This window comes from Caretta caretta, chromosome 2 (genome assembly GCF_965140235.1).
Source record: "Caretta caretta isolate rCarCar2 chromosome 2, rCarCar1.hap1, whole genome shotgun sequence".
NCBI classification, from domain to species: Eukaryota; Metazoa; Chordata; order Testudines; family Cheloniidae; genus Caretta; species Caretta caretta.
In genome coordinates, this window is record NC_134207.1 from 21,442,906 (window position 1) to 21,470,807 (window position 27,902).

General features: G+C 42.2%; 1 protein-coding gene and 1 long non-coding RNA gene across 4 annotated transcripts in view; both read right to left on the reverse strand.

The window, feature by feature from the left end:
• Positions 1 to 27,902, reverse strand: part of NSMCE2 (NSE2 SUMO ligase component of SMC5/6 complex) — a 190,029-nt gene that overhangs the window by 136,048 nt on the left and 26,079 nt on the right. For 2 of the 3 annotated variants that reach the window (XM_048841632.2, XM_075124943.1), the window contains one exon: positions 2,346 to 2,452. In XM_048841632.2, coding sequence (XP_048697589.1) covers positions 2,346 to 2,452 — 107 coding nt within the window. Of the gene's footprint in view, positions 1 to 2,345; positions 2,453 to 27,902 lie in introns of those variants that run through there. The other variant, XM_075124944.1, reaches the window with a different exon arrangement.
• Positions 14,066 to 25,131, reverse strand: LOC142070947 (uncharacterized). The gene is made up of 2 exons (XR_012666882.1): positions 24,924 to 25,131; positions 14,066 to 14,350 (listed from the first exon to the last, which is right to left on the reverse strand). It is a non-coding gene; the product is annotated as an uncharacterized LOC142070947 (long non-coding RNA).

The window sequence follows — 27,902 nt, forward strand, 5'->3', positions numbered from 1 at the left end:
CTTTTGGAAACCTATAACTATACTTCATACTACTTCCTTGTTATTTTCATTGTGAGCTTCTGTCGTCTTATACTGGCAGGTAAGTGCAACTGGCAAGGGTTACGCAAGGTGAAATATCAGGAGTTTGAACTCCAGATAACTGCAGCAGAATAGATCCTGCCTGCAGGCAGCAGGCAAGCTCTCCCTATCCTATCAGCTTGAAGCTTTCACACTGCTTGATGGACACTCATTTTTAAGTGTGGTTTATAACAAGAAAGCAGGGCATACAGAATGCATCATGTGTTTGGAATCACTGTGCTCTTCCATTTCTCACACTCACACACACACACACACTTGGTAAAATCAGATTGATTAAAGGTGTTTTTTTTAACATTCAAGTTGAGTTTTGTTAATAAATGAAAAATGGTAACCTCTGTCTGCACAAATTAATAGCCTGGTGCTTTGTCCCTGGGAAAGTGTTGGACCCTCTGTTGGGCCTTTCCCAAGTCAGCAGGGAGCCTGGCCAGCAGAGGCTGATTCAACATGTGGTTCTGTCTGTTCTGCTTCCAATAACAGTCACCCTAACATTGGCAAGGATGAAGGAGAAATAGCAGCAGTGTCTCATTCACCTTAACTATTACATAGATTTTAGGGGAAACTGCCCCACTTTCTAAGGTAGATTGACAGCTGGCCATAGACGTCGGCAGGAGAGATGCTGTATAGTTTGGAGGCCGCCTGCATGCTTTGAAATTAGCCCACTTGATGGGTGCAGAGTAAGTAATAGATGGAAGAGTAGAGCTGTAGAAACTCCCACTTCCCATGAACAGCTACAGAAAAAACACCTGCTGTCCTCCCCTGATCACTTTGTTCTGCTGCGAGGCTGTAACCTATATTACACTTCTTCTCCTAGATTGAAGACATCTGCTCAGGATGACTTTTTTCCCCATGTGACTTTTTTTTAAAAAACACCTGTCAAAGCTCTAGGGCTTCTGTGCTTTAGAGAAGAGATGCGATATTTGGCAGGAAGAACGCTATGGTTGCAGGGATGTGTCTTTTGCTCTCTGTGAAAATCTGCCCATAACTGGCCAGGTTATGAGCCCCTGAAAATCTCAGTTTGCATATGCTCAGTAGAGACTTAGCAGCTAAATTCACAGAAGACTCCCACACTCTCCTGAGCATGGGACAGGGGCTGAGAGCAGGGCTTTCCCTGCAATTGCTTCTCCTGGCAGCTGGGGGGCTGCTCTGGGGACAGTCACAGACAGTGAAAGCAGGGACATTCTCTCTTCTGTGCTTTCAATGCTCCCCCTGCTGGTGGCAAGGCAGTTGATGAAAACAATCAGCTTGCCAGGAAGGTTGAAGAGCTGAGCTGGGAGAGAGCTGATGGGGGAGTCTGAGATGAGGAACTGAACAGGGATAGAGGACAGGGCCTGGGCCTGGAACAAAGTGCTGATGGTGAGGACTTGGGGACCAGGATGGGAAGCTGAGGGGGGCAAAATGAGGAGGGGAGACTAGGACACAAACATGAACAGAGTGGAAGGGGCAGGAAAAGAAGGGGACATGTGCAAAAGGAGCTGTAACCACTACAGCATACTTGTCTCCAGAACCTGAAATAGAATTTAACATTACAGAGTCTCAACATTCCTCTGCTGTCAGCAAATAGCTGTGAAAGCCCTGCAAAATGTGTGCCTCGTCTCCCTCTAGTGGTTGGCTCCACAGAAGATGACAACTTTCTACTGCTATTACTTACTCTGTTAGGTCAAGTGGCAGAGGTCTGGGCTACAGATTTGAAGGTTCTAGCCTTGATGATGAATCCACATCAGAGTCAACATGGTTCAAGATCATGGAATTTCTGATTACCGGTTAGCTTTTTTGTTTTTAAAAAAGTAATTTGCTCAGCATCACATAGGAACTTTGTGATGGGGCAGGGATAGCACTTTGTGATGGGGCAGTTCCTAAAGGTGGCACTCAACTGCCTGAACCAGGGGATCGTCTTTTTTATTCCCACAGTCACCTGCTTTGTTCACTAATCATCATCTACCTTCTGCAGCAAATGAGGTACATTTCTTATAAAACTATTTATTAACTACACAACCCTGGTTCATTCCCAGAGTGCCTTCCATCCTCTGCACTGAAGGAGATAGGAGTCCTGTGGAAAAAGTAGTATGTGATCATGTAATTAAACACTGTATCACAATGCATGTGCAAAGGGAGCTGAATTAAGGTTGCATGGGCAACCTTGATTCTGGCATTTCCTAACTTTGCAGCCTTTGACTCTGAAGACTAAATGTTCTTTTAATGTAATTTTGTAAGAATTAAAAGTGTTTTAGAAAACCTCATCAATATTTGGCATGGCAATGATCATTTACCTGATGTACCGTAGCTTCGACTGCTTGCATATAATGGTTTAGCTCTCTGTCCATTGCAGCATATTCTAACATCACACTTTCCATACTGTTAACCTCCTCTACATCATCTGCAAAACAAAGTACATAGGTATCCATCATTCCTCCATGCAAACGGGAACATGACTGGATAGGAGTTAGCTGAATTCATCTGCAATCATTTTAAAACATAAATTATTAAAATACATTGAACATTTCATTACTCAAATCCCAATTAATTTAAATTATGTTATCTGAAAGGTAGATATAGCCTCCCAAAGTTGAATTACAAGCTTACAGGGTGAAACCTTCATAGTTTATAAACTCCAGGAGAAAACATTTCTACTGCAGAATTTAAGAAGTCGATAGTCTTTCCAACATATGGAGATCAATTTATCTAAACTCTCAATTATTGGACGTCTTTCTAAAACATGCTCTAGGTAACCATAAGTTGTTGGAGCACTCATGAAGTAGGGCCAAGGACAGAACCCAAATGAAAGCTAGGGCATGTGGCATCACAATATCAGACCAGATGATATTATAATGGTTCTTTATGAACTTAAAAATCTATAACAGAAAGTGAATTTCATGTCCCTCCGATATTACATTGTGTTTGAACTGTAAGTTAGTGGAGCAAGTGTTTAATGAACTCTGCACCATACTATGCTGTGGCAATCCTTATTATAAAGGTTTTGTGCTAAAAGTATTCTATTTTGTTACTTTCATCTGGTGATTCAATGCTTTTCTTTCTTTACAGTTCATCAGTGCTTGACCTTTGTCACCTAACAAGGAAGATACATTATTATCTTTAAAATATGGAAAGTACTTCCTATGTTGTGAATGAAAATACAGTAACACTATTTCACTGTATCGTACAGCAGGTGTTTGTTATGTTCCTCAAATTTCAGTTATTTTTTTTTTACCTATTTTGCAATCATAAGCCCTTTTACATTTCTTGGGTAACTTCAATAAACAACTTACTCAGAGACAGACACTTCCTGGGTTTCGTGAGAGAGAGAGAGAGTGTAATTTCAGTTACCAACATCTAGTCATTAGGCAATCAGGATATTTTCTGCAGAAGTTGCATTTCATGACTCATCACACTGCCTGAGAAATATTTAATAGAAACCCTGTCTCATTGTAGTGGAGTTCAAAGCTATAATTAGTCCCCTTTCTTTCCCCCCACCCCCAAAATAAACATTAGTATTGTAAAATCCAAATGGAGTCAGCATTTTATAACACAGGAAATAATGGAAGACTTAGCCATATGGGTGCATCAAACAGTGCTTTAATCTAGTTAGTAGTCATTGCCTACTCAAATGTAGTGAATACAGAACAGGTGTTGAGTTAGACATAGCTATTTTTACTCCCCTCTGCATCACTCCTAACACCTTCTTCCACCTTCAGTTATGTCTCTGCTTTTCCATTCTAAACTCACTTATTCAGCCATTACCTTTCAGGGAGAGACACTTGTCATATACAGTACAAAAGTGTGTATAGTTTCCTCTAGTTGTGCAATTTTTTTTTCAGCTGTGCCCTTACTTATCCCATGACAACACTGCAACAGGAACACAGCCCCTGTGACCGTGGGGTTCAATTATTGTAACTTCTTCCTTGCTGTGCTTCTACATCACTAGCAGCTTGTGCAGAATGCAGAAAAACGTTGCCTAACTGGTTTGAGCAATCAGATCATATTGTGGCTGCCCTGAATTGGAAGCCTGTGAAGTAGAGGATTGGCCACAAGAGTCAGACCCTCACCTGGTGTAAGTCACCATAGCCCCACTGACTTCAATGGTGCTACATCAATTCACATTAGGTGCGGGTCTGGTCCTTTGTTGGTCTCACTGGCCTGTAGGACTTCCAAAAGCCCTCTTTATATTAGAGGCCTCTCTTGTTCTGGCAGCTATTTGCATTCTAACACCACCCATTTTCTAGTAATTCAACCATCACGTCTTCTGTTGCAGGTCATCCTCCCTTTGTACTGGTGGCTGCGAGAGATTCATCTTCCTTCCCTGTCATCCATCCCTCTCTCCCTTTCAAAACAATGCTGAATTAATATATTCCAGAGTGTTGTTTTCTTAAAACTACACACAACCTCACGTAATGGCATGCTAGTTCTTGGGCACATGCCCATGTCCTAACATCCTACTTCTAGGCTCTGACCAGCATCTGAGTCAGGTGACCAACAATCATGTGCCAGCAGCCCACAGGTGGCACTTCCTAATAAAAGGAGCCTGAGCAGACAAAGGGGGGAGGCTCTGAGTCAGGAGAAGGACCTGGGAGGTGGAGGAATATACCTGCAATAGTAGAAGCCTCCCCTGAGAAAGGTTTTAGGAAGGAGATGGGTTTAGGCAGGAACTGTCAAACTTAAGGGGAGTCCGGTGGCACCTTAAAGACTAACAGATTTATTTGGGCATAAGCTTTCATGGGTAAAAAACCCACTTCTTCAGATGCCCATGAAAGCTTATGCCCAAATAAATCTGTTAGTCTTTAAGGTGCTACCAGACTCCTTGTTGTTTTTGTGGATACAGATTAACACGGCTACCCCCTGATACTTGAAACCTGAGGGGAAGGGCTGGCAGATTAGTGCTGGAGTTGATGTTTAACTATTATGTTTTGTCAATAAGCAAAACCCCAAGAAGAGAATGTTTCTTGAACCATGTGAGTCTACATGCATTTAACAGGGAGACACGGTGGTGTAAGCAGACCACGCCCATACCCCCATATGTAAACACCTTTCCCTTCCCTTATACATCCCTCTTTTTGGTTGTATCTATAGTTTTATGAGTTTTGATTGGTAAGGTTGGGTGAAACTATATGTATAACATGTAGTAGTTTGCCTTAAAGCTGCTGAGCCCCCCCAGCCATCTATGTGAAAGACTGAGTTTAGCTATGGAGTACCATTGCAAATAGTACTGTGTAGCCATTTTTCTCTAGATAATTCCCTTGTATGAGAAAATCCTCCTTATTTCCACTCCAGCACATCATGCAGCCTTGAGGCTGGTAGAAACGCCTCCATGTAATACATGAAGCTGAGACTAAATCCTGGCTTTTGAGATACTGAATCGTCATATTGACTTTCAGTGATAATTTTGTTAGGTCTGCAGCAACTGAAACCATTATCCCAACTCAACCCCTCCTTACCCCTGGTTGATGGTGGGAAGGCTGGAAACCTCCATAAGGAATACACTTATGGAGTCCCTCACCTATCATTCCCATCAGTGGGGAGGCAGGTTTTGTTCAGACCCACACAACAGACCCTGAGGCAGGTCTCCAGGGGCGTACTAGAGGTCCATTAGAGCAGTACTACTACAGATTCCTCATGGATGCTTCTGGGTCCTTGGGTGAAGTGGGGACAAGGCTGATTGTGGGATGGCTGGGATAGTGAGGCTCTGTATTAAAGATAATACCCCCCAGTTAAATAATAATACTACTAATAATAATAAATAATAAGAGGTCCCCAGCTCTCCCAGTCTTCATCTACTCTATGTGGATCCTGGACCGAGAGGGTGACCTCCATGGAGTCTGGAACAGTGCCACAGAAACAGCTGAGCCATCTTCCATACCAAATTGAGGTCCTTTGTAGGGTGTATTCCTTTCATGAGCAAATCTAGCTAGGATGATCTGGGTCATTGACTTTGGCAAGGAAGTTACACTTCATGTTTTTATTCAACTTTTTGGTGGGCCAAAGAAAATGCCTTCCTATGAGGAGGCTAACAGAATTTGGTAAACCGTCTCTGCTGTTTACTGGTCCAGTAAAGTGAAAAAATCTCTCTGCCGAGAACAAGCATACATCACTGTATTTGGCCTCCCTGCTCCCACCAGCAGAAACTGAAAAGTTTTGCTGAGACAAAGTTCATCAATAGGGGCCTTCTCCCATATGAAACAACAGTTGTTTTAGCCAACCAGAAGGAAAAGTACAAAAACATTTTTACACAAAGTCAGGAAAAAAATTAAAACATGACAAAAAGCAACATTCTTTTGTATTTTTGGCTATTGTAGCAGTGCTGTTCTCCTTAAAGCCATCTACACTTGATACAGATCAGTCTATCATTAAGTACATAAATAACTATTGCAGACAGAGCCCCAGCATTCCTGCTACTTTCTTCTGTCTAACCACCATTTTTGCCATGCCCATCTGACAGCAGCGATGCCAGTGTTTCCCCCCTCCTCCAAGGAGGCAGATGAACTGCCTCCTACAAGGCTGACACAAATGGTGTTTCATGAATCACAGGAAAGATTTGTGTAGCAAGTAACTGTCACCCTCCTCCCATGGCCCAAATGAATCATATCCACAACATACAGAAACTTCACTGGCCTAAATATTCTGAAACTTTGAAAGGGAAGATGAGGACATTGTTAAACATAGCATCAGAGCCATGTCAATTTTGCACAGAACATTCTCTGAACTGAAAACTCAAAATAACTGTACCTAATAAATAATGAGGCTTTGGCTGATTTTATATTATAATACTTGAAAGTTGCCCTAAAAACAAAACACTGAGCACAAACAAAGAGGTGGAACCCAGCTGAGGGAAGAAGGATATTAACTTTAACTACCTCTTGCCTACAGTCCTCTCATCCCAAGGGTTCCACCCACGCATCGGCTTGTTTCTAGTCTCAAATGATGCTAGCAGCTGTCTTTCTGCTGCTGTTCTTTCATGCACGTGTGGCGGCAGATGTTTCAAGATAAATGCCAATATGTATCACACATCAGAGATTACAGCCTGCCCTTGAAGAATTTATTGCAGGCACAAAGATACTCAAGATGGAGTGAACTACAGATCCATGAAGCCCATCTGTTTTATGGCAACCACACCTGCAGTGGAGTCCCCAGTATGTCTTTGGATAGCCTGTTTCCACAAGCTGACAACTAAGAGGAAAAATCCTTTGGTCTTTCTGTTCCCTCAAGGGAAAGGGAATGGTCAAGGAGGTTTCAGGGTGTCACTCCCATTTCACCGTCTTTCCATGGTTTGACTTTCAGTTTTTAAAAAAAAACAAACGCCTCTTATTCCCAGATCTTGTACTGCAGAAAGTGATCTTCCCTCCCATGAAAAGGACTAAAGGAAACTCACTCTCTACTACTACTAGTTCAGCTGGGAGCGAAGGACCACTGCTGCCATTCCTGCTAGGTCCCCTCTACCCAAACCCCAAATGCTAGGTCAGCTACCTCCACAGCATTCAAACCTTTCACTCTAGAAGCAAATGGCCAAGCTTGGGGCCCAGATCTGTAACTGGAGGATAAGTGCCTTTCTGGTATCTTACCCAAATGTCTCCTAACCTGACTTTTAATTCATAACCACAGAGTTCATTCCAGCCTCTATGAGTAACACCATGCTCCTAGCTATTACAGTAATAATAAAAATACTGTAAAATACACTAGCATATGTTAATTGAGTCTCCTTGTATCTAAACTGAATATGTTAAGTTCACTAAGTATTCCCCCACAAAACCTTAACCACATTGCCTAAATATTTTATTCTTTGCAATATTTTACATGCTTTTTTCCACACACATAGTCCACTTGAAGGTCACGGTCCTCAGAGAGGATGGTTCTAGACTATTCTCAGTGGTAGAAGAGGACAGGACAAGGAGTAATGGTCTCAAGTTGCAGTGGGGGAGGTTTAGGTTGGATATTAGGAAAAACTTTTTCACTAGGAGGATGGTGAAACACTGGAGTGCGTTACCTAGGGAGGTGGTACAATCTCCTTCCTTAGAAGTTTTTAAGGTCAAGCTTGACAAAGCCCTGGCTGGGATGATTTAATTGGGGATTGGTCCTGCTTTGAGCAGGGGGTTGGACTAGATGACCTCCTGAGGTCCCTTCCAACCCTGATATTCTATGATTCTATGATTCCTTTTCAAAGCCCTGGCTACATGGCATTGGAATTAGCCACCTGAATGCCCATCCTTCTTCATGACCTTCAGCTTATGTGACCCTCTGATGAATTTTTATATCAGTAGTAGGGGATAATTTTGCAAAACCTTTCTCTCTACATATATTATATCCAAAAATGTTAAAAGATTATTACCATTGCAAAGTCAAGATCCTCAAAGTTAGAAAATACCAGATTGAAGATGCCTGTGCAATCTTAATTTGCCCCCTTGTGCCCATGCATTATAATACAGTCTTTAATTGCATGATCATAGAATCATAGAATATCAGGGTTGGAAGGGACCTCACGAGGTCATCTAGTCCAACCCCCTGCTCAAAGCAGGAGCACTCCCCAATTAAATCATCCCAGCCAGGGCTTTGTCAAGCCTGACCTTAAAAACTTCTAAGGAAGGAGATTCTACCACCTCCCTAGGTAACGCATTCCAGTGTTTCACCATCCTCCTAGTGAAAAAGTTTTTCCTAATATCCAACCTAAACCTCCCCCACTGCAACTTGAGACATTACTCCTTGTCCTGTCCTCTTCTACCACTGAGAATAGTCTAGAACCATCCTCTCTGGAACCACCTCTCAGGTAGTTGAAAGCAGCTATCAAATCCCCCCTCATTCTTCTCTTCCGCAGACTAAACAATCCCAGTTCCCTCAGCCTCTCCTCATAAGTCATGTGTTCCAGACCCCTAATCATTTTTGTTGCCCTTCGCTGGACTCTCTCCAATTTATCCACATCCTTCTTGTAGTGTGGGACCCAAAACTGGACACAGTACTCCAGATGAGGCCTCACCAATGTCGAATAGAGGGGGACGATCACATCCCTCGATCTGCTCGCTATGCCCCTACTTATACATCCCAAAATGCCATTGGCCTTCTTGGCAACAAGGGCACACTGCTGACTCATATCCAGCTTCTCGTCCACTGTCACCCCTAGGTCCTTTTCCACAGAACTGCTGCCTAGCCATTTAGTCCCTAGTCTGTAGCTGTGCATTGGTTTCTTCCGTCCTAAGTGCAGGACCCTGCACTTATCCTTATTGAACCTCATCAGATTTCTTTTGGCCCAATCCTCTAATTTGTCTACGTCCCTCTGTATCCTATCCCTGCCCTCCAGCGTATCTACCACTCCTCCCAGTTTAGTATCATCCGCAAATTTGCGGAGAGTGCAATCCACACCATCCTCCAGATCATTTATGAAGATATTGAACAAAACCAGCCCCAGGACCGACCCCTGGGGCACTCCACTTGACACCGGCTGCCAACTAGACATGGAGCCATTGATCGCTACCCGTTGAGCCTGACAATCTAGCCAACTTTCTACCCGCCTTATAGTGAATTCGTCCAGCCCATACTTCCTTAACTTGCTGACAAGAATACTGTGGGAGACCGTGTCAAAAGCTTTGCTAAAGTCAAGAAACAATACATCCACTGCTTTCCCTTCATCCACAGAACCAGTAATCTCATCATAGAAGGCGATTAGATTAGTCAGGCATGACCTTCCCTTGGTGAATCCATGCTGGCTGTTCCTGATCACTTTCCTCTCATGCAAGTGCTTCAGGATTGATTTTTTGAGGACCTACTCCATGATTTTTCCGGGGACTGAGGTGAGGCTGACTGGCTTGTAGTTCCCAGGATCCTCCTCCTTCCCTTTTTTAAAGATTGGCACTACATTAGCCTTTTTCCAGTTATCCGGGACTTCCCCCGTTCGCCACGAGTTTTCAAAGATAATGGCCAATGGCTCTGCAATCACAGCCCCCAATTCCTTTAGCACTCTCGGATGCAACTCGTCCGGCCACATGGACTTGTGCACGTCCAGCTTTTCTAAATAGTCCCATGATCACATACTATTTTTTCCACAGAGACCATGCCTCACTGAGGATGGACATTTGACCCCTAACTTGGGTCATCAGCAGACCTTAAATGCACAGCACAGATCTCTACCATATCACCTGATGGAATAACTAGTAGAAGTAGTAGTTTGTTACCCTCTGTTCGGTTAAGCCACTAAATCAGTGGTCCCCAAACATTTCAGGATCACACACCCCCTTACCCCTGTCCATGCTGTCCCCCATGCCAGGGCTAGGGGGGACACAGACAGAGGTAAGGGGGCCAAGTTTGGGGCCACAGCTGGGGGCAGGTCTGGGGCCAGGAACAAAGCAGCAGTCAAGGCAAGCCCAGGGCCAGGTGCCAGGCCCATGGCTGAGGCGGGGCCGAAGCAGAGCTGGGAGCATGCCCCCCGAGTTTGGGGACCTCTGCACTAAATGAAGTGAAACACACTTTGCTGTCAGCAAATAGCTTGAAACCCACTGGCAGAGGTATGTAAAAACCCAGGGCTCTTGGGTCCAGTTTAACGTTCTGGAGGAGAGTGTTCTCTAGTGGTTCTTCTCCTGTGCCCTCAGCCTGTCTCTAACCCTCACTGCTCCTGTCCATGCCCAGAATTCAATTTTTTTCTAATTAAAATTGTATTTCACCCAAAAGTATTAACTACCTAAATAAATTATGAAAGTCTAGTCTTTCCACAGACACTACCATCATCTCTGAGTGAGCAGCAAGCCCTCTTAACCAAGATGGATTACAGTTGGAAGAATACTCTATTTGGAATGATTTTTGTGGTAAGAGTCAATGTGTATCTAAATGTCTGTATTTGTGGAAGGTATTTGTGTGTGAGGAGAGGTTAAGGGAGAGATTTTCAAAAGTAATCAGCATTGGCCTAACTGTTCTCCCATAGGAGTCAATAATAAAACTCCCTGTGACTTCAATGGGAGCAGAGTTAAACCAATGCACTTTTGGTGAAAGTCACAGCCTAATGGTACTTGTTTTAAACTACCTTGTTTTTACTTTATGGAAAGGTGGGGTCTGGAAAGTCACAATGAGCTCAGATCTTCTCCACCTTCAGAGCAAAAACTAAAAACCATCTTGTTGGATGTTCCTGCCCACAGCATCTGAGTGGCCAGATCAGGCGCCACTGGAGATAAAGTGCCAGATTCTGCCACCATTACTCACAGTGAATAATACTTACTCTGTAAGTAGCCCCACTGAAATATACAAGAGTGCTTACAGAGGCCATGATTGAGCAAAGCACTTAATCATATGTTTAAGCATGTTGATTTAAAGTTAAGTACGTACTGCAGTGCTGGGCTGAATCAGGAACAGAGTAAAATACTATTCAACACAAATGAGGGTGGCATAATATTGCCAAAAATAATTAATTAAATAAATAAGAAGTTTGTCTTTCATACACCCAAATGATGTAATCAACAGGAGAGATGGGAAACACGTGTCCTTCTTAATGAATGAGATCCACATCATTTTTATTACTGTGATGCATCTTTGTGTTGGGTGCAATATAAACAATAACTAGAGAGAAACACACAAAGATAACTTTTGTGCATCCTTTACCTCCCTGGGAATTGAAGCTTGCCTGATCTGATGTTGATGCCCATCCTACACAAATGCCACCTCGCTCCCTCCAGGCCAAGGGTGGGAGAGAGTTTTCCTTCCAGGTAACTCCTCTTTCTTTATTAAAACTTCCAAGTCACATTCTAATAAGAGCAGGTAAAGTAGCCTCTTCATTATATTACTTAACAGCTATGTACTGTTGCAGAAAGACCAATTTAAGAATTAACAAGAGCACTTTAACTAGTAAGGAGAAGTACTGTAAACAAGTTAAGTGCTTGAATGTGATACCTTTGCTAGTTTCAGTGTTATATTCCAAGTCTTTTGGGAATCTTACTTTGCATCTATCACCATCACATATCTGATCTGCACATCAGAGGGCCTTCAGAGTGGGAATAAACCGAGCAAGGAGCAGACAGGTGAGGAAATCCTTGTTCACTTCCATCCCAGTCCCCAGCCCAAGCAGAACAGGGAAAGCAGGCCAGGGATGGGGGGAGGACAACAAGCAAGCACTTATTCTCTAAAAAACTAGGCGGCATACAGTATCTTCGCATATAAATCCAAGACCAGTCTCCTAAATCTCATCATAACAATATGTATCCTTCCCCTATGAATTGTTACAATGTATGCTGCTTTTCAGCTTAGTTTCAACATTTACAATAGGGTGCATTTCCCATTAATTGTAATGGAAGCTTCCTGCTTGGAGAAACAGAATGATCTTCACTAAGTAGTGAATATATACCAACCACTATCTAAGACACTGCATTTATTTCCTATATTTTGTCTTCTAACTGCCCTGCAGTTTCTTCATTATTTGTAAACTGTTATTCCTTTGTAACTTTTTTAAATAAAAATGTTTCCTTTATCAGTTGAGAGAAGCTTTAGCTAAAACCACATTGATCCTCCTTCCATGTTTCCTGACTGAGGTGACATAATAGTTAAATCTCCAACTCCTCTCAAGATTTCCTCTCTCTATATTTCTGCCTGTTCTTTTGCAACCATGTGATATCTATATCATAGTCCTTATCAAAGTCTTACCATTTCTGTCTTTCTGATAAATAACGTTACTCCTTTTAACCCACTTACACCTCCACAGATGTCTACCAGTCCACGTTCCTTGTTCAATCATTCCACTACATTTTAACTAACACAATTTGGTCATATTCCTCCACTTGGTTTATTCTGTCATACTATTTGTATTTCTAAACACATTTCAGTACAGATATCTTTTTCCTTTTCCACCCCTACCACCTAACTTGATTTAAAGTATTTGACACATCTGGAACAGATCGGATTCCTCAAAGACTGACTCTCAGAAGATGGTTTAAAAATCAGTTTACTGCTTAAAAATATCATACCCCCCAGTACTGTACTTTATCTACATGCAGTAAAAGCATGTGATAATGTTGGAGTCACCTGTGTATTTCACATGCTACAAGCATTGGTTTGTGGCAAGAAATTTCATTGTGGCAAGAAAGACATTGCAGGGAAATGTATGTAAATTTTGTCTCTTCTGAAGACCCACCATTTCGATAACTGCCACAGAAAGTGAGCCAAACAAAAGGTATTTTTATACGCATGTGTAAATCCCATTAGAGTTTGGTGGGTATTTTCAATTAAAAAAAAAAATCAAGATTTTTCTGTGCAAAAATGTTGATTATGTAGAAATGTTTCAATATTCCAGAGGAAGAAAATCAAAACAAAATGTTTTGTTTCTGGTCAATTGGACAATAATCTCTGCATCTGCCTGAGCCACCACAGCGTCTCATAGGAATTGTAGTTTGGAGCCTCATGCCCTCCATTCTCTCTTGATGCAATGCAGTGGCTCATCCAGAGGAAGAAACCATAGTACATCATGGGAGATGTAGTTCAGCTGGACAGCTCAACTCACAGGAGATAATGGGGACATGAGGAACCCAAACTACTACTCCCATAAACCAGCATGGCAACTCATTCAGATAAAGATTAACATTGACTGACCCAATAAGACTGTTTCGTTTTCACAGACTGAATGAATCATTTCATTCTGAGAATGTTGAAACATTTTATTTTGATTGAAAACATCTCACCCAAAAAAAAAAATTCTGAACTTTCAGGCAGCAAAGTTTCAATAATTTTGACTTTTCAACCCAATTTGGAATGAAAATAAAAAGTCTAAGTATCAGAAATTCCCTTGGGGTGAAAATTCCATTTTTCAATTAGATCTGCTCACTATACACACACACACACACACACACACACACACACACACACACATCCCAGTTCAAGTTATTCCTTCCTCTGGGCTTCCCATTGCGTCCTATTTTCTCTATTTCTTATTAAATTAGGGAGGTAGTTTCTTTGTTTTGTGTCTAGTATAGCACAAAGCATATTGTAAACACATAAAAGTAGTAAATGATAACATAACAATGACTTCTGTGGTAACTAAGTGTGCTATTCTCAACGCATTTAATATTGGTAAATAGGTGGGACTGCCTTCTCCAAATTATCATTCATTATATCAATGAAGCCTTTGGCACTTGAGATACAAGTAGATAACAAATGGGATGCATGTTAATAGGATTCATCAAAGATTCAGGCTGATGACATCCTGCTCATGCATTCTAATTCTTCTGTTCCTGCTTTTAGGATTTCTAGAACTACTGCTTCCAAATCATCTGGAGGAAATCAGAAACAATGTCAGTATTGCAGCCTTGTCCACCAGTCTTCCTTCCCTCTGCAAAGAGAGAAAATATGAAATATTCAGGAATAGGAATGACAAGTTACAGGAAATAATGGAAAGTAACTTCCTAGTAGTGAAATTTACAGTCTTTTAGACAGATGGAAATTGCTTCATCATGAGAAAGTTGCTACAGTAAAAATGAATATCAGATCCAAACTGAACTATTTGGTGAGCATGTGACCCTTGGATATTTCTGAGTGTACGTTCAAAGGAACTTACTGACTGATTGTGGATTTCCAGATAGTACTTAACTTAGCCTAAAGGAAGCTAGAACAGTGTTTCTCAACAACCAGTCAGTCCCCAAGATCTCCCTGACACAGTTCAGGAAGGCAGCAAGCCGTTCCCTGGTATCAAAAAGATTGAGAAACACTGAGCTAGAACACCAGTCCCTGCCTTGATCAAAGGACAAATTAATTACCTAGCCCCATGTATGAAACATCCTATTCAGTGTGAATCATGTATTGATGTGGCACTCCTCAAATGTTACTTATGTGGCGATATAAAAGCTGAAACTTTCAGAGCCCATAATTTCCCAAGATGTAAAATTAGATCATACCAATCCTCTTACACAGAAAAGGCAAAGACTGGACATAAATTGCAATCATAATGAAGAACATCACCCCATTCTGCTTCTAGGAGGCCTTCATTTAGCTAAATCCTCTTCTGTGGATTGGCAAATCTCTCTCTCTCTTTTTTTTTTTTTAAACATAAATTGCTGGTATACAGTATTCATTCTCTTGCTTGTATATTGGTAAGTGATGAGGCTAAATCCATAGCAGGAATTTCATTTACCCCAGACCTAATACAAAAACTTCTCCAACTATGAGGCGTTACTACCTGGTTATCTTGTGGAAAATGCACTCTCTACATCCCTTAGTTCTAGAATGGACCATAGTTCACTGCTTTGCACAGGTCCCTTATTTGTGTGCAAATACTTATGGTTTTGAGAGGACACTAACATCTGTTTAAAGTCTTTAAGTACACTGGAGATTGCTACAGGTGCTGATTTCTCAGCATTCCTTTTGGATAACACTGTTTGTCTATGTTCTTTGAGCGAAAAGAGATGGCTCTTAAGGGGCTCCCTGGCTGTCAAAAGGGTAATCTGGAGGATTAATTGAGCCCAAGTTTGAGCCCAAGTTTGACAACACGAGATTTTAATTGGACACCGGGCAAGTTTCTCTCTGGATGGTACATCAGGACAAACTGGATTATCATCACATAATATGAGTTTCAGGAACTGTATTGTTAGTAATTAATTCAGTCCAGAACCACACTGCTGTACTTGCAAAAAGAAAAGGAGTACTTGTGGCACCTTAGAGACTAACAAATTTATTTGAGCATAAGCTTTCATGAGCTACAAGCTCACTTCATCGGATGCATTCAGTGGAAACGACAGTGGGGAGATTTATATACATAGAGAACATGAAACAATGGGTGTTACCATACACACTGTAACGAGAGTGATCACTTAAGGTGAGCTATTACCAGCAGGAGAGCAGGTTGGGGGATGGACCTTTTGTAGTGATAATCAAGGTGGGCCATTTCCAGCAGCTGACAAGAACGTCTGAGGAACAGTTGGGGGGGGGGGGGGGGAGATAAACATGGGGAAATAGTTTTACTTTGTGTAATGACCGATCCACTCCCAGTCTCTATTCAAGCCTAAGTTAATTGTATCCAGTTTGCAAATTAATTCCAATTCAGCAGTCTCTCGTTGGAGTCTGTTTTTGAATTTTTTGTTGAAGTATTGCCACTTTTAGGTCTGTAATCGAGTGACCAGAGAGATTAAAGTGTTCTCCAACTGGTTTTTGAATGTTATAATTCTTGACGTCTGATTTGTGTCCATTTATTCTTTTATGTAGAAACTGTCCAGTTTGACCAATGTACATGGCAGAGGAACATTGCTGGCACATGATGGCATATATCACATTGGTAGATGTGCAGGTGAACGAGCCTCTGATAGTGTGGCTGATGTATTTGTCAAGGATATATGTGGTGTCCAGAGAACAAAAAGTCCTCTAGAACATTTGTCCTCATGTTGTTGTGAATTTTTTATTTAGTTTTATTTTGGTATTATATAGAAGTGCCTATGCCAATTTTGCATGTATATTAACAGTGGGGATATTAACATATCCCCAATTAACAGTATAAAGGGATATTCCTGAACTTGGATATGTTCCACTGAAGAAAAGTCTTCAGTAACAATTAGTTTAATGGCAGAAAGAGGAGTTATCTTAAGACATCAGAAGGATAATCCACCTCCAATGAAAGCTGAATGGAAATTTGGACCCAAAAAAATCAATCAGTCTATGAGAAAGTAACTAGCAGACTTCAAGTAACAGATGGTATAACTGATTTCATTTGGAGACCATTTATAAATTAGAGCCATGCTGACAACAATTTATAAACTAAAAATTTAACTCAACGTTGCAAAATTGTCATGATAATCCATCCACGCAGGCACTAAATCTACTCACCTACAATTTATCACAATGACTTCTATGGAAATCACAAATTAAAAAAAAAAATCAGCTGAGTAAATTTATAAAGAAGGCTTACCAATGGCAGAAGCAACTAGAGTTTTGCAATGCTGCTTTAACTACAAGGAATTCTAGACACTTGACATTTATGTGTAATAGATGATTTTGAGCCCACTTACAGTCTGGGAAAAGCATGTTAAAATACTTCCTTAATGTGTGAACACTTTCTGAGTTGTGTTCTTTTCATCCCCACACCTCTTTCCCACCTCCGCTGGCTTTCTCTGTAAGTCTTTTCTGAGTAATGCATTTTGACTCATGACTGGTTTGTTCAGGTTGACACTATTGAGGACTAAAATATACATATATTTCAAAATATCACTGCTACTGTAAAATAAGGAATTCAAAGGGATCATATATTTTTGATATTCTGCACCAAATGTCATGAGGAAACTTCCTCTCTGACATCATCGTATGGATATTTAGTCATCAGTTCAAGCTCAACACCACTAAAACAGAGCTCTTAATCTCTCCACCCAACCCCTCCCACTATCTCTTTTCTGCATCTGGATACCACAACCATCCTGCCTGTCACTCAGCCCTATAACCTGGGCTTCATCTCAAGGTCCTCACATCCAAGCTGCCTAAATCTTGCTGATCTTTCTGCAGAACATCTCTAAGTTATGGCCTTTTCCACCCATCCACACAGCTAGAACTCTTGTCCAAGTTCTCATCATCATGCCTCTGAATTACTGCAATATCCTTCTCTCTGACCTTGACAAATACACTCCTGTCCCTGCTCATATCCACTCAGAATGCTGCTGCAAAGACCATTTTCCGAGCCTATTGCTTTGACCATGTTGCCCCTCTCTTTGCATCCCTCCACTGACTCCTCCTCCCCGCCACACCAAACATATGTTAATTGTCTTTACTGTCAAAGACCTTCATGGCCTATCCCCACCCTACCTATTGTCTCTCATTTGCTATCAAGATGTCGACTTGTGCCTCAAATTGGCCCATTATATTTTCTTCCATCCTTCCCATCACGCTTAGGGCAAGCTCCTTGTAAACATCCACAAAACTAATCCATTATCCTCCTTCAAATACCTCCTTAAAACTTAACAATGGTGGCTGCTGGTGTGCTGACCCCACAGTCTATCACTCTGGCTAAAATTGTCTGATTGTTTCCTTATACTCGCCTGTTAGTCTCTGTTATCTCTTGTCTTATACTTGGATTGTAAGCTTTGTGGGGCAGAGACAGTCTTTTTGTTCAGTGTTTGCACAGCACCTCGCACAATGGGAGTCCTAGTCTATAGCTGGGGCTCCTAGGCGCTATGCTACTACAAATAGTAAATAATCATCATGTGCAGATAGGTGGACCAGCCCTCCTCCTATTTATGAATGCCTGTAACACCTTCCCTTCCATTTGCAGCAGTATAATATCCCCATGATAACTACAGCACTTGCCTATATGGAAAAGTAGCATTAGGAAAGTGTTTAGTTATTTTCAAATGTCTTGAATGCAGTAAGTGAAAAGGTCAATCACACTTTATCTTGTTGTTCTTCGTTTTCCATTTCCTCCCATCCATTCTGTTCTTTCCTCTCTCCCTGCTCCCTTGCACATGCCTCTCTGCCATCAGTCTTTTGCCTCCTATCTCCTGCATATGCTGTCCAGCTGCTTGGTTCCCTTCTCCCACTGGCAACTCCAGTCCTTCTGGTGGCAACTCCTGTTTCCTCCCTTCCTCCTATATAGAAGTAGCCCCTAATGGGGGTAGTAGGATCATGGTTCCTTTTTGTTTCCTGAACATCTGTAGAAACAGCTGGAACAAAGAGGAAGAGTCAGCCTCATCATATGACCTACCAGCTCTCCAGGGATCAGTAACAAGTACACCGCAGACTGCAGTTTGGGAACAAGAGAGCTAATAAAATGTTAGTAATATACATAAAAAACCCATGAAGTTCACCTCATTTGTCTGAGCCATTATTTTCCATGGTAGCTGTCCAGTTTTGCCAGAGGATGAAGCCCACTTTCAAGAACATACATCTCAGACCCTTGTTCAATGTCTAAAGGACAGAGGCAGCTTTTTCTAAGGCCCCACTCCTGCACGAAGGACTGTGCAGGTGCACCGCTAGCCCTACGTGGTTCTCAGTGCAGGACAAGGGGCCTAAAGCTTTTCCAGGCCAACAAGAACAAGGTAACTCATTCCTAATCATCTGACTTTTTCCTCAATCTTTTTAAAGGGTTCAAAAGAGCGCTATAAGAATGCTTCAAAGTATGCCCTAGAGTGAGAGAAAGTAAAGGAGCTCAACCCACTTATCCAAGAGAAAGGTGACTTGACCATGGCCTATGAGTACCTACTGGAGAGAAGATTTCTGATATTACCGAGCTCTTTAATTTACCAGACAAAGGCATAACAAGATCTAATGGCTAGAAAATGAAGCTAGACAAATTAAAAAATTAGGTGCACATTTTTATCAGTGACAGTAATTAATGATTGAAAAACTTACCTAGGGATTTGCTGGATTCTCTGATATATGGAGTGTCATTAGATAAAGATCAGATGTCTTTCTAAAACAGATACTCTTGCTAAACCAGAATTTATGGCTTGATGCCACAATTACTGGGTGAGGTTCTCTGGCCTGTGTTATGCTGGAAGTCAGAATAGATGAACATGATGATCCCCTCTGTCCTTAAAGGTCTATGACTTTACTTTTTCCTGGACCATTAGTTCCTACATGGTTTACACTAGCAATTTAATTTTAATGCTATAAGCAGTCTCAGTATTGTATCTGTTACACCCCCCCACTCCTGTTCCATTGATGCAACACGCCATCCAATTTCCAGAGTGTATTATTAACCAAATACTGTATTAAAATCAAAGCACACTGGCATGGCTGCCCAGTTTAAAAGATTCTCAAACAGGAAACCTGTCCCATATCTTTTTCTTACCTTGCATCAGGGAGTTCAGCCCTTCCTCTATTGCTCCTACCATTTCCTTAATACCCAGCTTTACTCTCCAGGGAGCACCACATTTCTTGTATGTGACTAAAAAGAGTGACCGTCTCCTATAAGGAACGCTATTTTATTTCTTCTTTTCTTCTTCTGCCATCTCTTGCCTCTTCTTTCTCCTGTCCTTCCCTTCCAACCCTCCCTTTTCCCACCACAGTGCATCAGATATGAACTGCTAGAAACACTTCTAGCATGCAGCTGTGAATTCTACCAGCAAGACACATCAGTCATTAGCAATCATAAGATTTAATATCTACATAGGAGTTTTTCACTTTCAAACTGCTGTACAAATGAGATGGTCGAGTTCAGGATCCTGACACAAGGAAGAAAGGAGAGCAGCAGAATATAGACCCTGGACTTCAGAAAAGCAGACTTTGACAACCTCAGGGAACTGATGGCCAGGATCCCTTGGGAGAAGAACATGAGGGGAAAGGAGTCCAGGAGAACTGGCTGTACTTTAAACAATCCTTATTGAGGTTGCAGGAACAAACCATCCCGATGTGTAGAAAGAATAGTAAATATGGCAGACGACCAGCTTGGCTTAACAGTGAAATCCTTGCTGATCTTAAACACAAAAAAGCAGCTTACAAGAAGTGGAAGATTGGACAAAATGACCAGGGAAGAGTATAAAAATATTGCTCGGGCATGCAGGAGTGAAATCAGGAAGGCCAAACCACACCTGGATAACAAGAGATGTTAAGAGTAACAAGAAGGGTTTCTTCAGGTATGTTAGCAACAAGAAGAAAGTCAAGGAAAGTGTGGGCCCCTTACTGAATGAGGGAGGCAACCTAGTGACAGAGGATGTAGAAAAAGCTAATGTACTCAATGCTTTTTTTGCCTCTGTCTTCACGAACAAAGTCAGCTCCCAGACTACTGCACTGGGCAGCACAGCATGGGGAGGAGGTGACCAGCCCTCTGTGGAGAAAGTAGTAGTTCGGGACTATTTAGAAAAGCTGGATGAGCACAAGTCCACGGGGCCAGATCCGCTGCATCTGAGAGTGGTAAAGGAGTTGGCGGATGTGATTGCAGAGCCATTGGCCGTTATCTTTGAAATCTCATGGTGATCAGGGGAGGTGCCGGACGACTGGAAAAAGGCTAATGTAGTGCCCATCTTTAAAGAAGGGAAGAAGGAGGATCCTGGGAACTACAGACCAGTCAGCCTCACCTCAATCCCTGGAAAAATCATGAAGCAGGTCCTCAAGGAATCAATTCTGAAGCACTTAGAGGAAAGTGATCAGGAACAGATAGCATGGATTCACCAAGGGCAAGTCATTCCTGACTAATCTAATTGCGTTCTATGACGAGATAACTGGCTCTGTGGATGAGGGGAAAGCGGTGGACATGTTGTTCCTTGACTTTAGCAAAGCTTTTGATACGGTCTCCCACAGTATTCTTGCCAGCATGTTAAAGAAGTATGGGCTGGATAAATGGACTATAAGGTGGATAGAAAGTTGGCTAGATTGTCAGGCTCAACGGGTAGTGATCAATGGTTCCATGTCTAGTTGGCAGCCGGTATCAAGTGGAGTGCCCCAAGGGTTGGTCCTCGGGTCAGTTTTGTTCAATATCTTCATTAATGATCTGGAGGATGGTGTGGATTGCACCCTCAGCAAGTTTGCAGTTGACACTAAACTGGGAGGAGAGATAGATACGTTGGAGGGTAGGGATAGGATACAGAGGGACGTAGACAAATTAGAGGATTGGGCCAAAAGAAATCTGATGAGGTTCAACAAGGACAAGTGCAGGGTCCTGCACTTAGGACGGAAGAATCCCATACACTGCTACAGAATAGGGACCGAATGGCTAGGCAGCAGTTCTGTAGAAAAGGACCTAGGGGTGACAGTGGACGAGAAGCTGGATATGAGTCAACAGTGTACCCTTGTTGCCAAGAAGGCCAATGGCATTTTGGGATGTATAAGTAGGGGCATTGCCAGCAGATCAAGGGACGTGATCGTTTCCCTCTCTTCGACATTGGTGAGGCCTCATCTGGAGTACTGTGTCCAGTTTTGGGCCCCACACTACAAGAAGGATGTGGAAAAATTGGAAAATGTCCAACGGAGGGCAACAAAAATTATTAGGGGACTGGAACACATGACTTAAGAGGAGAGGCTGAGGGAACTGGGATTGTTTAGTCTGCAGAAGAGAAGAATGAGGGGGAATTTGATAGCTGCTTTCAACTACCTAAAAGGGGGTTCCAAAGAGGATGGATATAGACTGTTCTCAGTGGTAGCAGATGACAGAACGAGGAATAATGGTCTCTAGTTGCAGTGGGGGAGGTTTAGGTTGGATATTAGGAAAAACTTTTTCACTAGGAGGATGGTGAAACACTGGAATGCGTTACCTAGGGAGGTGGTCTCCTTCCTTTGAAGTTTTTAAGATCAGGCTTGACAAAGCCCTGGCTGGGATGATTTATTTGGGGATTGGTCCTGCTTTGAGCAGGGGGTTGGACTAGATGACCTCCTGAGGTCCCTTCCAACCCTGATATTCTACGATTCTATGAAATGTTAATTAATAAATCCTCACAAAGCACTGCTGTGAAGCAGGCATCTCCATTTGCACAAGGGAAACTGAGGCACCGAGAACTTAAGTGCCTTTCCTAAAGCCACCCAAGCAGCAGAGCTAGAATGAGAACACAACAGTTCCTGGCTTCCAGCCATGAGCTCAATCCATCAGCCTAACATCTCACTTGTCATGCCTCTCACATACAAGAGATCCTTGCAGAGAAAAGTGGAGGAGGGGGAGTCTGTCTCACCCAAGTTATACTGTTCAATTAGAGTGAAATTCACCCCACGCCAGCATAAGCCTATACACCGCTTATGTACTAAAAATGGGGCTTAAAAGGGACTTAAGTGGTGCATAGACATCCATGCCAGTCCTCTGCATGGGGTGAATTTCACCCCAATGTGTAATCCTAACTGATAAAATGAACACTGCTCTTCAAGTTGCGGTTGTATACTTGAAAAGCAGTATATACTTTTTCAGCAGAGTACAGTTCAGATACACCCTTTTGGCATGAACTGAAACCTGGCACAAAGCCTCAATTTAGCAACAAAATTTATCACTGAGAGAAGAAAAAGGAAAAAAGGCAAGGAGTGACAGAGCTAAACATGCAGTGGTTTGAAAATTCAGTGGTGAATGTAAAAATTGGGACGGGACGGGACAGAACAGTTATGAATACGTCATTTGACTTCTCAGACACACACACACACACACACAGAGGTAGTGATGGTCATTTTGTGTCTATTAATATCAGTGTACAGTGCTCCCTTTCTACAAGTCTATAAGGAGCAGGATGGTAAATTTTAAAAAAGGCCCCAGAGTGCTAATGTTTATGTAAAGGAGTCTTCTCTACTTTTACCCAACAATGACAAAACGCCAGCTGTGCTTACTTTTAAACCAGTTAATTCTTTCCATAACGGAAAGCTTTAAGAAAAATAGCACAGCCGCTCTAGTTTCTTAATCCTGCTGAACATCTCCAAGTCATTTGTTTTCTCATTAGTCATCTTCACCAGGGCCGGATTAATGCAGGGGCTTTAGGGGCTGCAGCCCAGGGCCCTGGGCTAAGAGGGCCCGGCGCATCTGGGCTCAGGCTGCCTGCCTGCATGCTGTGGCCCCACGCCGCTCCCGGAAGTGGCCAGCTGCTGGCATGTCACTGTGGTCCCTGGCAGGGGGTGAGGTGGGAGGCGGCTCCACACGCTGCCCCGGCCCCCAGCACCATCCCCGCAGTTCCCATTGGGGAACCAGCCAATGGGAGCTGCGGGGGAGGCTCTTGTGGGCGCAGGCAACGCACGGAGACACGCTGTCCCCATCCCCACAGGGGCATGCAGAGACGTGCCAGCAGCCGGCCACTTCCAGGAGCGGTCTAGGCCTATGGCATGCAGACAGGCAGCCTGTCTGAGCCCTGCTGCACTGCTGGCCGGGAGCCACTTGTGGTAAGCATCTCCCGGCTGGAGCCTGCACCTTGCACCCCCTCCTCCATCCCAACCCCCTGCTCCAGATCAGAATCCCCCTCCTGCACCCAAGCTCCCAGACCCAGCACCCCCTCCTACATCTCAACCCCCTGCTCCAGGTCAGAATCCCATCCTGCACCAAACTCCCTCCCAGAGCCCACACCCCTCACTCTCTCCTGCACCCCAACACTCTGCCCCAGCCTGGAGCCCCCTCCTGCACCCAAATTCCCGCCCAGAAAGAAACCAATATAACAGCTGCTCTAAGGTAAGAAGTAGGCTATTTTGGATTAACTTAACTGTATCCTACATGTTTTAAGACTGAAATGTAACCACAGAATGGCTTTATGTTAATTAAAAGGCAAGTTTAGTACAGTATAGCATTAACTGCCTCAATGCTATAATTGTGATCATTTTGTTTTAAATTAGGAAAAAGACTTGTATACAGGGGCACCACAAAATCTAATAGCTGCCGGCTCACAGGAGAGGTAATCTGGCTCTGATCTTCACACACAATTAGATCTCTAAAAGCTAAACCTTGATTTACTCAAAATGTTAAAAAAAAACACCCACCTTCTAAAGCCCAGATGCTTTTCATGTGCAGGAGATACCTGTACATTTAAATAGGAGTCGGTTGTACTTTCTTACAGCCACATTTCTATGGAAATGCAATAGATTAACACTCTCTGACCTGTAGTGCAAGTTTTTTATATCTAATGGATTGTGCAAAGAAAATATTTCACTTCAGTTTTTGTTCAAAGAGGTTGAAATTTACCCTTGTGCTAAAGGGCCCACACAAGACCATGAATATCTTTCATAGATTTTAAGATCAGAAGGGACCATTACCATCATCTAGTCTGATCTTGTGCACAACACAGGCCAAAGAACATCACCCAATAATTTCAAGCCCAAAACTTCCAACAGTCAAATATCTCCAGTTCCTAATTCTAGCTGGATTAATTTCACCCCCGTGCAGAGAGTCTGCAAAGGCCTATGTAACACTTAAGCCCCATTTAAAAGTTACTTTGAGGTTTTCTAGGAATCTGTGAGGTCTAGAACACAAGGGAATCTACACTAGGTAACCCATAAGCCCGCTACAAACCTCTCTAACTCTCAATAGCTCTTAAGAGGCAAGTTACCTGTATTTCATGCTGAGGAAGCTGACAAGAAGAGAAAACACATATTTGAAATCAACCAAGCATTTCATGAGCCTCAAGGTTAACCATGAAAAATAAAAATCACATGGCTCATTTGAACGATTACAAAAGTTCTTTTCAGTACACACTGAGTCAAAAGGTCACTATGATGTTTGTATCATGAAACTTTCTTCAGGAACAACGAGTGAGTGGAAAACAGTTCTAGAAAGAAAGAGAGAAATTGGTCTTCATCACATTAGCTTTAAATCAAGGCTGGATTTCTTTCTAAAAGTTGCTCTCTAGTTCAACCACAAGTTATCAGGCTTTATGCAGAAATAACTGGGTGAAATTCTATGGCTTGTGTTATGCAGGAGGGCAAACTAGTTGACTCTGTTCCCTTCTAGCCTTAAAAATATCTATGAATCTGTAACCCCCACTATTAATTCTCTCTGACTCAGCCATGAATCTTAATCCCTATTTACATTTTAATACTACTAAAATTCCAAGGGTCTGGTAATAGATCAGTGAAATTTCTAAATCCATTCTAATAGTGAATTTTCATTCCATAGATTACTGTAACAGGTGAATAACAATGGGATAACTGGAACAAAAAGTCTTTGCTGCCATCTACTGGATTTTGTTTTTCTCTCAGTATTTAGTTATTTTCAACTAAAATACTGTTATTTTACAGAGAAAAAAAACCCACCTAACACAAAAACCAAAGGATAGTTTTGTCTTACTTATATTTTTTGTCTTGCTAGTTATCTCTATTTTTCCTTCACTATACTTTATTCTACTTTCACTTGATTCTTCAGGCGCTTGGAGGAAAACTTACCACTAGAAAATTCAACAGCATAGATTCAACAAGCTCATAACTTCTGAGTTAGTGATAGTATATTTTTAGAAAGACAAAAAAGACTTCAAGTGATGAATAAACTACTGCAACCCCGGGTAAATTGTTCCAATGGTTAATTATCCTCCCTGTTAAAAACTTGCACCTTATTTCTAATCTTGAATTTGCCTAGCTTCAGCTTCCAGCCATTGGATCTTGTTATACCTTTTTCTGTTAGCTGAAGAGAAGTCTACGATCATAAATCTCTTATATAGACTGTAATCAAGTCAACTCCCTGCAATCAACATCCATGATGGGGAAGGGAGTGTTGGGGTCATTTTTATTTAATACATATAAAAACAGTACTTTAGGAGCACGAGCTTGACTACAGCAAGGCAGTAAAATGTATAATTAAATTGGAAAACTTCCACATGATGCTGGTTTTACCTATGTATCCAGTACAAATGGCAATGGCTTGTTGCCAGAAAGGCATTTCATGAAGATCAGCCTAGTCTTTTTGTTTGAAAAGAATAAAATGTTTTTAAAAAATTAACGTGTTTTTAATACTTCACTATCCATTCCCAGGAAAAACAGATATTGAACTTTTCAGATACCAAACAAAGCAGGCAATTCATACTTGCATTACGTAAACCCCTGCAATGATTTTCCATGTAATAATTATAAAATATTTACATAGCAGCATAAAACGACATGTTTTACAGAACACACATAATACACACTCCCTTCCCCCAAAAGCATCTATGAAACAGGCAAACAAAGAAGACATGATACAGGAAAACAACATGGGTCTTTGTGTTACTAATTATGAGAATAAGGGAGAAGAGATTTCCTGATATTAAATTAAGGATTTTAAAGGGGGAGGGGGGGAGGAGGCCAGGGCACTTGTCAAAAGCAATAGGGAGAACCTTATCTCCGTTACCCTGACAATAGAAGTTTCCTTTGATAACAGGAGAGGAATTCTAGATTTGGTGGCTCTACTAAGCTTGTGCATGCCACTGATTAGGGGCACACATTGGTTTGGCAACAGAGAGTCTGTTAGCAAACAGTTCCTAGAAGCTAACCACTAACTGCCTGGGGTTAGGAAGAAACTTCCCCTGTGGACATGTTAGTCCACTGCGAGGACTCTTGCAGCTTCTCCTGAAGCATCTGCTAGTGGCCAATATTGGAGAGGGGATACTGGACTACATGGACCACTGAACTGATCTAAATGCATAAAGCAATTCCTAATTTCTGGTCAGCAGGCATCAATGATTTGACTCCGCTGAGCTAGGATTAGGGTGTAAACTACTGGGGTAAACACTGTTCATGAAGAGAGATGTGTCAGGTTTTAGTAAAAATTTATGTCTCTAAAAGCTGGAGTGAGACATGCTGCAGTTGTATTCTCCACCAGGAATAGTGGGATGAGAAAAAAAAAAATCTCACTTAGAGTTTACTCCCCAGAGACAATGGGCTTGTCTTCACTACCGGGGAGATCCACGCTGCTGCAATCAATGCAGCGGGAGTCGATTTAGCGGGTCTAGTGAAGACCCACTATATTGTAGGCAGAGTGCTCTCCAGTCAACTCTGGTACTCCAGCTTCCCCAGAAGAATAAAGTAAGTCGACCCGTCTCCCGTCGATGCAGCAAAGTGAAGACACCAGGGTAAACTGACCTAAGCTACGTAGCTGGAGTAGCAGAACTTAGGTTGACTTACCCCAGTAGTGAAGACAAGCCCAATGACTCTTGAGCAGGGATTCTCAAACTGGGGGCTGGGACCCCTTAGGGGGTCGCGAGGTTATTACATGGAGGGTCATGAGCTGTCAGCCTCCATCCCAAACCCCGCTTTGCCTCCAGCATTTATAATGGTGTTAAATATATTTAAAGGTGTTTTTAATTTATAAGCGGAGGGTCGCACTCAGAGGCTTGCTATGTGAAAGGGGTCCCCAGTACAAAAGTTTGAGAACCACTGCTCTTAAGGATTTTAATTTGGACAAGAGCTCCCCCTTGTGTTCCAGTAAATATAGTTTCTTTCCCATTTCTAAATACAATATAACCTCATAGTTACAAACACCTCAGGAATGGAGGTTGTTCATAACGCTGAACAAAACATTGACATAATACAGCTTTGAAACTTTACTATGCAGAAGAAAA